This window comes from Medicago sativa, chromosome 3 (assembly GCF_051527215.1).
Source record: "Medicago sativa cultivar Bolivia chromosome 3, Bolivia_mono, whole genome shotgun sequence".
In the NCBI taxonomy this organism is placed as follows: Eukaryota; Viridiplantae; Streptophyta; class Magnoliopsida; order Fabales; family Fabaceae; genus Medicago; species Medicago sativa.
This window is the reverse complement of record NC_140751.1, coordinates 78,363,973-78,375,128: the sequence shown is the minus strand read 5'-3', so window position 1 is coordinate 78,375,128 and position 11,156 is coordinate 78,363,973. Positions and strand designations below refer to the sequence as shown.

At 32.9% G+C, this 11,156-nt stretch overlaps 1 protein-coding gene across 1 annotated transcript; it reads right to left on the bottom strand.

Moving 5' to 3' along the window:
- Positions 1-3,402: 3,402 nt before the first annotated feature.
- Positions 3,403-10,764, bottom strand: CERK1 (chitin elicitor receptor kinase 1). Its single transcript, XM_085754224.1, has 13 exons — positions 10,528-10,764; positions 9,923-10,405; positions 8,784-8,817; positions 8,614-8,669; positions 8,389-8,550; positions 8,065-8,249; positions 7,153-7,242; positions 5,546-5,639; positions 5,307-5,458; positions 5,132-5,226; positions 4,140-4,278; positions 3,944-4,042; positions 3,403-3,856 (listed from the first exon to the last, which is right to left on the bottom strand). Exons 1-13 carry the CDS (start codon positions 10,688-10,690, stop codon positions 3,692-3,694), a joined length of 1,917 nt encoding a protein of 638 aa, XP_085610350.1. The 5' UTR covers positions 10,691-10,764; the 3' UTR covers positions 3,403-3,691.
- Positions 10,765-11,156: the final 392 nt, after the last annotated feature.

Here is an 11,156-nt window from a genome sequence, read left to right as displayed (position 1 = left end):
AAGAGTGGGGTGATATGACAAAATAATGGATTTTGATTAGATGTTTGTATGGAAATGTTTTACACTAACAATGCATATCTTTTGAATACAAAAAAGTATCAATCATATAGAAAAATTGAAGATAAAAATATTTGAACTAAATCCTACTCATATAGTTTCTTGATGTCTTTAATATCTCTTAATCTTTTTAGTTGTTTCTAATCTGGTTGTGCTCACTGTAATGAATCATCAACCCCCCCCAAAAAAAAAAAAAAGTGCAAGGCTTACCAATCATATAGTTTTTTTTATTCCTTTTTGTTACTCTGTCTATTGTAACAATCATAATTTTTTTATTTTAATTTATTTTGCATAAACATTGAATTTTTTTGTGAGTCTTTTAACAAAAGTTTACGAAAAAAAAATACATGTATATTGATTTAACTATAGAACTTTTTAAACAATTGGCTCACTTAAAATAAAAATTAGAATAGTATAACATAAGAGAATATTTTTAAATTTTTATTTAGTATTGAAAACTTGATCATTCTATGACAATCACCAAGAATTACGTTTCAAATGGGGGTTACATGTATCTCGCTACATTGTTTTTAAAATGATCTCTATATAATTTCTTGAAAGGCTTGTAATATGGAGGTGACCGAGCATCAGAATGGTTACATTGATCGAGCTGAAACAACAATTTGTCGAGTTGAAGTTTGGGTGTTTGCAAGCACTACAATGCTCAAGTTAATAAGAGAATAAGTGTGAGAAGTTTTTAGATAGAAAGATTGTGTTTGAAAATAGACGTAAAGTCTAGATAGGATTGAGCTTTAACCCACTTCGAAATATGTGGATACTGAATAGGACCAAAATGATCTTCTCTTACTTTTGAAAACACATTTTAATTAGTTGGTTTTTGGTATTACACATAATAAGATGAACCTTGTGTGAAGTATTATCATATTATAAGGGCTATCGGTGACTTGTATGTTAATATTTGAACTTTAAATGTTTTAGCCGACGACAAATTCAAGTTCAACTTTAGATTTGTTATTGGTAAATGACGGTAAAATTGGTGGAAAACACAACTTGGTGGAATGTATAAATTATAATAGTGGCCCCTTTACAAGATTCTAGATTTAGCGTATAAATCTATCAAAGTCTTATCAGTTAAAGCTATACGTTAAATAGTAACCATAATATGTTGAAAAAAGCATCAATAATTTTCAATAAGTTTCAGCGACTTAATGAATAAACGTGGTTAAAGTATTCAAACAAAGGATAATTAGAAAGTACGTGCGTTGGATACAGAAAGTTGATATTATTATTGTTATTATCAACCTAAACATAATGCATGTTTAATTATGCTCAACATCCATATACTCATAATGTTAAATTCATATTCTCTCGGCTTCAAATATTGACGTTTTCTCTTTTATTTTCCCACCACACCAAGTAGTTGTTTGATTCCTTCAATAAAAGTAGTTGTTTGATTATGCGTCCAATTGAACGATATTGCGTTTGGATGTCGATTTCACCATATTTTTTAAGAAGCTACATATTTGAGCTTCATCCTCAAGGCACGTCTACATCTCGTGCCACCGCCAAAACAAACACGTACTAACCAAGTTTCTTTCTTATAACAATAAATAATAAATATTATTCCAGGTATAGTAACGATGAGTTTGTCATAGTGGTAAGAGACTCAGACAACTTAAACAAGTGATTATAGGTTTGGTCACTATTTTTGTCCATGGAGAAAACCCAGCTGAGATTAGAGAACTTATCGTGTATTATATTATGATCATATGGTTGGACTTCCTGCTTATGCCATTATAACTTAGGTTGAATTCTAAAATTTTGCAATTAGTAGGTTATAAGTAAATTAATCATCATTCTTAAAAAAAAAAAAGTAAATTAATCATCAATGAGGGTTGATAATTATTTGAAAAAGAGCGCAAAAGAACATTTAGATGAAAATGAGACAATAAATTGTGCCCAAAAAAATGAGATAGTAAATTCAATCATGCAATTTAATTAGCCATTTCGAGTTTAGTTAATACTTTACGTTATGAGATATAAATGTGGAAATGAGCTATTGTGGGGGAGCCAAAGCCACGTACGGAAGTAATTTTTTTTAGGAAAAATCAAATCGTATTAGCGTTACAACGTTGGGTGTGGCATCAAGTCATACTTGACTTGAAAAGCATCCCTCACTTGTTTTGTCTCATAAGCCACTTGAGTGAAGTTTTGAACCATGTATCAAAGTGTCTAATTTATTACACCATAACATAAAAATTAGTCAAACCACTCAATATATGTTGCTGTTCAGTTTGTAGGTTTGGTCGCTTGGTAGGGCTATGTTTATGTGATGCTGAATTTCCATTGGTCAATTCCACAAATGTTGTATGCTTGTAGTAGTTGAACATTCCTAAAATGAATAGTTCATTAATCCTTTATTTGATAATAGAAAAACGATAGATGATGTTGAGATTTAGCTTCTCTATATTTTCTTTATAATGGGTAGCTCCTCTATATTTAGGTTCACATTACCTGCCGCCGACACAACTCGAACATCTACCAACAGTAACACCGATTAAACCTTTAAAATAATAAACAAAAATAATAAACAATTTTACAAAATTTGAGGTGTGACATAGTCATTGACCTTAAGATTTATGCATCTCATAAATGTAAATCCCACAAATATTGTAGACTCTTCCCGGGTATGAATTATACCCGAGGTAACATATCAACATAAAATTATCTCAGAAATGACATAAAGATGTTACAATGAGAAAACAAATGGAGAGGAAAAAGAAGATGACGGGGGCTTGCACATTAGGTTCTCATCCTTATGAGTCCAGAAATAAAGAGAGAAAGAAGAGCAGCAAGACGAAATAACATGTGAACAAAATGACCAAGACCAAGTCAAATTTTATGATAAATCGTAAATAAAATAAATAAATAACAATAATCTACTAAAATATTTTTCCATATTTCTCAACTAAAGTTACGAGACTTTTGAAATATTTACTCAAAATTTACAACATTAACATCTTTTTTTTTTTGGTAAAGGCCGGGGTTTGAACCCTGGACCTTGCATATATTATGCATTGTCCAAACCAACTGAGCTAAGCTCACGAGGACTTACAACATTAACATCTACTACCAGGAGTAGGAGTGGGACTTTTGACATTTTATATTAAAAATAAAAAATCAAAACCTCCATTGAAATCAATCCATATGAGGTTCAATGTGTGCAATCACAATGCATGACTACACAGTACAAATCCCAAGACTCAGGTGCTATGTTTAAATTCAACTGCTCTTCAAATTGGTTTGTCAAATTGGGTTCAGATTTCTATACAACTGCAATCAAATTATGAAATATGCATATCTAATTAGCTATAATTACAAATATAACCAAAGAGGCCTCAAATAAGATTTTTATTATACAAACTTACAGGGATTAATGCACCTAGGCAGAAACAGATGCATGTCTCAATGGACTAATACAATGTGTGCATTGATGGTAAATAATGATAAAATTGTTGATCAATCCACTCTTTCTAATGAATACATAGTAAAATGTACAAATTCCTATTGGCTAAATCCATTTTATAAACATCATTTGCTTCAACAGTTGCTGAGATTGCAGAAACTGACTCCAAACGTGGTAAATGTACAAAATATATGCTTTGGTATAATCCTATCTTCCTGACATAAGATTCACAAGATTTTGATTTTCGTAAAAGGAACCAACATCCCAATCGTCTGTAGTTGAAGAAAGTGTCATAAGAGCAACTACAATGGATCTCATACTCGGACGCAGTTGAGGATTTTCCTGTGTACACGCTTTGGCTAGTTGAGCCATCTGCAAGCAAAAACAGTGAGAATGACAATAGGTTTAACATTATTGAAATCATAAATACAAAAGGGGTTTATTAATAAATGTTCTCACCTTGCGAACTGAATCAACAGGGTAGTTATCCCCAAGCCTTGGATCCACAATTTTACGAAGATCTTCTGTAGGATCAGGCTGACTAAGAACTCCTTCAAACTGCATTGCATAGTACAAATGAAAAGAAATTAATACCAAAATTTAGGCTGATGAGGAAAGGTTTTATAGTAAATTTAGTTGTGAAATCAAGACCGACCAAACCAACAAGTCCCTTTGAGTCTGCAACAGATTCGCTTGACTTGACAATTGCTTCCTTTGCCGAAATAAGTTCATAAAGAACAACTCCGAAGGCATAAACATCTACTTTGGGAGAAACGTCTCCATATTGAGCATACCTTCACATATAACCATCGCAATCACTAAACAAATCCATATGCACAAAAATGTGAACTTCTCATTAACCAGAATGCAATGCAAGCAAATCTTAGACATACAATTTATTCAGAGGAAAATAAAAAAACAAAACTATGAGCACTTTCTAGAGCCTAAAGTTTTATACCCCAATCAATAGAACAGGCCAAAAGATTTGATCAGTCACTAAACAATATGCACCAAAAATCAATTTTATGATTTTAATTCAATATATTCTACTTGAAAAGAGGATCTTCTAGAAAGTGCTTGTTGGAGGCTTGACATGCATTCATCAACTTCATCAAGGAAGGGAAGCAAAAAACGTATTACTATAAAATTTTGATCACTGTATAGGTATACACTATCCGGTAAAAGTTTTCAGAACAACTACTGCATTTCTAAACAAGTGTAGCAAACTTAGGGTCTGTGTTGGATTGGCTTATTTGAGCTTATCTAGTAAACAAAAAAGCACTTGTGAGAATGTTGGAGAGAGCTTTTGGAAACAACTTAAGACATGTCCATAAGCTGTTTTTAGCTTATTTCCATGAAATCTACAAGATAGCTTATAAGAAAACAATTTGAGTTTATTTTATCTTTGTTGCATAAATAGCTTATACATAAGAACTTAAATGATAAGCTCGTATGCTATAAGCGCTTATTTAAACTATTTATCCAAACAGACCTTAGTCACAAGTATGTAATTTTCTTTTCTTGTATAATAACCTGCTAAGAACATATTTTTTAATTGTAATGGCCACGTTCACTCTTATTAATAAAAGAAAAAGATATCATATGAACTTGGGAAAAAAAAAAGAGTAAATGTTCAGTAAACCGTACTCCGGTGGCATGTATCCAAATGTACCAACAAGACGACCAGTGGGAAGCGACGAGCTTCCAACTTCCGTCAGTTTGGTCAATCCAAAATCAGCAACCTACAAATATGAACATTTTATGAGCTTTCATAGTAATCCAAATAATAAATATTCAGATAGAATCTCAAAATACAATCAACCTTTCCCCGGAAGTTTTTGTCTATCAATATATTTGCTGGCTTTATGTCACGATGAATATATACAGGCACTGTATGCTCATGGATATATTCAAGACCTCTGGCAGAATCCAAAGCAATTTGCACACGTGTAGCCCATGGCAGTGGATCTCTACCTGGAAAAATCATCACTATACTATTTACCGCAAGACAACCAAAATACATCATAGGAAAATAAAATCTAAAGTATAATCTGATCTAACCTGAACCACGCAAATGCTGACTCAAGTTTCCATTCTCAATGTATTCATAGACAAGGAAAAGAGAGCCCTCAATACTATATCCAATCAACCGCACCTGCATGGTTGTTAAGAGTATAAGACATTATACAAAATAAGGTGTAAGAATTTATGTATCCTTCCTTTCATTTTCTTTTGCTGTTTAAGGTAGAACCCTTATCATAGAGGCTCATAGATTAAGATATCATTGAGGGTATGTTTAGGAGGGCCTAAGTCTATCTATAGCTTGATATATATTTGGAATTTTTAAAAAGTTGAAGGAATGGCATGATAAATGATCATATGATAACTGTTAAATAAGAATAGGTCTTCCCCTCCATTTTTCTCCAAAACCCAACACCCAAGCATAGCCTAACTGTTAAATATTTAGATTAAAATACCCAAATTTAATTCAAGGACAATTGAGGTGCTAGCTTAGTGGTAAGAGCTTAGCCTTGTAACCTCAAGGATCCCCTCAGGGACGGTTGTAAAATGACCATTAGTTAATAAAAGTTTCCACCTTTCCCAATTTATTTATTTTTAAATTCATGGACAATTGTGTATCATTAGTAGACAGTTATTAATTCTCTTTATTTTAATATTGTTAAACCAAATAGGGTATGTTTGAAAAATACCATTAAATGAGTCTTCGATTTCTAAAACATCAAAAAGTTTTTAAACAGCTTTTAAAATACTATAACATCAATAGATATGGAATGATTGCAGTATATGTTAAATGTCAAGCGTGTTTATATGCATTGTATTATAAACACAACATACAGTAGTAAACTAGTAATCACCAAGCACGTGACAAAAGATCTCCCATCAATATAAGTCAGAAGCTGATAACTTAAAAAGTTACTCTATGAAAAAAGAAAAGGATTAGCTAAATTTTTTATCCCTATAATTTCTGGAAAGGATAATTCTCCTTTCATGACTATAAATCCCTTATAATTTCTGGAAAGGATTAGATAAACACTTGTACAATACTAATTTTTCCTTCCAGAAATTGATGAATATAAATCCCTATGACTTAGATTAGCAACGGTTTCCATGCTTTTTTTTATAAATCTTGATCGGTTTGTTTGATAGGAGGCTGCACCTTTCGTGAAATCAAATTCTTGCAAATAAGGTAAGGCTGCTTGCAATAAATCCACAATGACTACCAACAACCCCACCGTGTTAGGAGCTTTATAGCACCAGGTTGTCTTTCTTTTACTCTAAAGTCTTGAGATTACTGAGTCTATACCCAAGCTAATGCTCCCATCATTGCAGCAACTAAAGCCTTTTCCCATTAAGTAAAGTCAACTATATGGATCAAACGTCGCCATAATATTGTTAATCATTTCTAATGAGAAATCGTTTAAATATAAATCCCACATATAGTTGTCTACTGTAACTACCAGAGCTTCTACAAATCTTCCTCACAAGTATTCAAATCACACAAAGCGAGATTTTACTATATTTACCCCAGCTAGATCCAATCAATGAAATTACCCAAAGTTCTCTTGGAATAAATCTTACCTGTATGGCTTAAATTCAACAGTGGACAAAATTAATACTAATAAATACTTGTATAAAAGGATTAGTACCAAGTTAAGATGATGAACACGTGTCAAGACTTTCAATTCAGCGAGAAATTCCTTCGTTGCTTGCATATCCATCTTCTTGATTGCAGCTTTCTGCATCAGCAAAATTATTGGGTTATATAATGTGAGTATGAGTTTTAAAAAGAACAGAATTTGAGTGGCTTTTTAGAACAAATATAGTGAGACTCATCAGTGTAGAATTATGTAAAACAATATTGTGGTGTGTATGTGTGTTTAACAACCAAACTGCATTCTGCAGCAATTCAAACAGCAGAAAATCATGGTAAATATTATGCAACAGTCTCAATTTTCAAGAAATCAAGGATACACTTTCACCGTAAAACGTAAAATGAAAGGAAAGTTATCAATCGAACTGTTCAAATATTGCCATCATTTCCTCTTATCTAGTTTGGTTGTTGAAGAATCCTAATTCTTCATTGGGAAACCATTTTGAAGCAACTCGCAATCCCTTCTCACAAGTACTTTTTAACTTGGTTTCCACAATAGTGTGTCGCAAACAAGTTAAAAATGATGTTAACATATTGATGTTTGGAAGGATGATATCATTTTCGCACATCCACTCATACATATCATAGAGCATATATCTTCATCTTCAATCCCAATATGGCAAAATTTACTGACCCCAATTGTGACGTGAATTATCAGGGTTTTCTGTGTCTCCTTTTTTTCCAGTCATATTTCAGTCGTGTTACATGATAATAGCTTATTAACTATATCTGATACACATCATACCCATACACTCTTACTATAATCTTCTATTTCAACTTGTTTTCGTTCAACTAATGATCCACCAAATACTAAACCTTGATGATTAAAACATTGATAAACTCCTAAAACAAGTATCAGAATGACATTTTTCCGAATAAAATACTTCTAATAAATGTCATTACTCACCTCTCCCCTCAGCTCTGCATAGTAGACAGAGCCAAAACCTCCTTGACCAATTTTATTAGCCATACTAAAGTTATCTGAGGCAGCTGCTAGTTCATCATATGAGAATTCAACTGATTTGTCGACTGTTATGCCGGTCATCACACCAGGCCTTTGTGTTACGTTTGCAGCACCATGAGAATTTTCATCTGAAAAGCGACAAATCATGAGTTATAATTTAATTTTTCAGAAGATGTAAGAGCTAGAGGTACTGAATATTTACTGCCAACTCCAGTAAAGGCAGGAGAAGGAAGGTTTTGGAAGGAATACAAGTAGAAATAACCATACCTTTCCCATCTTGAGAAAAGAGTGCAGTGGAATCTCGCGAAAAAAGTTCCTCCTTTTGTAACTTCTTCTTCCGGAAGTATCCAAAATATATAGCAGCTGCCACTAACAGAAGAACAACCACTATTCCAACAGCTATTCCACCAATAGCCCCACCACCAAGACCTGTTTATGTAGAAGCAAAATATGAGTTCAAAGTAGCATTTTTCTTCTACCTTTAGTAGATGCTGACCACGTGCATTAAAACCAATTTTTTGGTAAGAGAGAAAGCCAAATCACCTGAACTGCATAAGAGAATAAAAAACACAGTCACGAGTTTCAGTAAACTTATTAACAAGTGAAAATTAACGCAACCATATGAGCACAGATTGCATATGAAGTAGAGGAACAAAATTTACCTGGAACTCAAAAACACAAAGCTACCATTCTGATCTGGAAGAAAAAACAAGTGAAAGAACAAAATAAGATGCTTATATTGAATTTTGTAATACATAAGAAAATACTTAATGATGTAGCTAAAGATACACGTGATCTTTGTCAGTAAGCCATTGTTACAATTTTTCTTAACAATTCCTGTGAACTACAATTAATTGCGGTTTTCAGTTTTCCAAAAACAGACAAATGTTATGATCCAATTAATTGTGGACTTTAGACGCCTGATTCTAATCTAGGTCGACAACAGTGTAGGCCATAACCTTAGGCCCATGATGGGAGATGCTTAGGGTTACATTACTATATATACCAGACTAGGTCCCCATTTCTGTTGCAAAATGTAATCGCTTGCTCAATGGTTTACCCTGTCAAGAACCAATCGAGTCCCCTGGCCCTGAGTGTGTGATAATGCAAAGAAAGGACGGACCTTGTTCATTTTAGGTGATTCTCGACAACTTTTATCATGTCTTCTACAAGTAGCTATTTCTATTAGTGGTGAAAATTCATTAATAGATCATAACACTGTTTCTATTAGAGGTCAAAATTCATTATCATATAAGTGCATAAAATTAAATCAAATTGTTTTCATATAAACTATAAACTTCTTTCATAAGCTATCCTAAGAGTTAATAGAAATAAGCTGAAAACAATTTATGCACATGTCATGAATCGATGGACATTTCATAAGTCGTATCATAAGCTAGTTCTCCTAATCACACTAAAAAAAGTTTATGCCAGTAGATAAGCTGAAAACAATTTATGCACATGTCATGAACCGATGGACATTTCATCAGTCGTATGATCGTATCATAAGTGTTTATGTATAAGTTATTCTATAACAAAAGATAAAATAAAGTCTAATTGTTTTCACGTAAGCTATGAGTTGCTTTCATAAAATACTCTGTAGAGCATATAGATATAAGTTGAAAACAACTTATGCACGTGTCATAAGCTGATGGCCATGTCATAAGTTGTTTTTATAGGTTCTTGCAAACAGTATAAGCAATGCTTATGCCATTAGATAAGCTCAAATAAATCGATTCAACAGTATGAGTTACTATTTTCAGCAGCAAGTAGACAAATATACTTGATTAAAATAACAAACCTTTTCCTGGAACAAAAACAATGCCACTCCCTTGATTAAAATTGACACCAGGATTATACCTCTGCAACAACAACGAATCAACTTTACTCGAATTCGCCACAGACCCCAAAGTCTCACCTGGCCTAAGCGGATAAGTAACAAACAACGCATAATTCCCAACATCACTATCCCCACAAGAACAATTAACAGTAACATTCAACGTTCCAGTATCAGGAATATCATTCGGTGGATAAGTATTAAACCTCCTCAACCATTCAACATTTGTTAAGTTAGCATAATTATTTGTAGCAACAGTTTCGTAGGTGTCACGCGATTGAACATCGTAGCTAAACTTGTGACCGAGAAACTCGCCGTCAATACAATCACATGGGAATGGAACGTTGAGTCTTTGACCAGCTTGAACACTGTCTTTACTAGGTATTATTTCGCGGCTGTATTCAACTATGTCCTCTGGTCTTGTCTGAATATTCGATCTCATAATACCTGAAGAATTTAGAAAAATAAAAATATTATTAGATTTTATCCTAAACGAATCGAAGCGATAAGGGCTGAATCTCGGGCAACGAGAGTATTATTGTAAGTTTATAAGTAATAAGGGAGCTTACTTGAGATATAAGTGAGGTTGGAGCCTTGGGATACATAAAAGTTGGCTAAAGCAAGTGGACAGCCTTTTGTGCATTTGGAATCTGTTAGGAATGGAATTGAAGCCAGTAAGGTGAAGAATAAAGGGAGAGGAATGAAGGAGGTGAATCTGGGTTGATGTTCCATTGAAAAAAGTTTGGGAGATGAGAATTGGGTTTGGGTTTGATTTGTCAAAGTGGGGAATTATTGGCTAAAGAGATGGGAAGTTTGAATTGAAAAGTTGTTATTGATATGGAGGTGAGTTGAGTTGACTTGGTGAATGAAAATGAAAATTTATTACAGATATGGAATAAAATTTGAAGATTGCTTCAAACGCTTTTTTGAACAAGTCTGCAACCTTATTATGGTTAGTCTCGCCCATAAATAAATAAAAAAAAACAGAGATTCAATTCTATAATTTTGCATTTTTTTTCCTTCATGTTTTACATTCATTTCGTTAAAAAATATTTGTGCGAAAGTCGAAAATAGTTTTTGTAGAAGGTTAAAATGTCCAAAACCAACTTCAATATTTATATTCGTTGTTTATTTTTGGTACAATATATTCGTTATTTTTAATTGTTTAAATTTTTTATTTAATATAAATATCTCAATA

Bases quoted from the DNA above. Each gene is read 5' to 3' on its own strand.
- CERK1 (XM_085754224.1), bottom strand. From the start codon at position 10,690: ATGGAACATCAACCCAGATTCACCTCCTTCATTCCTCTCCCTTTATTC. The intron at 8,250-8,388 runs GTATGGTTATTT...GTCGCTTTTCAG, and splicing joins CTTTTCTCAAGATGGGAAAG to ATGAAAATTCTCATGGTGCT. The intron at 5,640-7,152 runs GTACTAATCCTT...ACAACCATGCAG, and splicing joins GTGTTCATCATCTTAACTTG to GTGCGGTTGATTGGATATAG.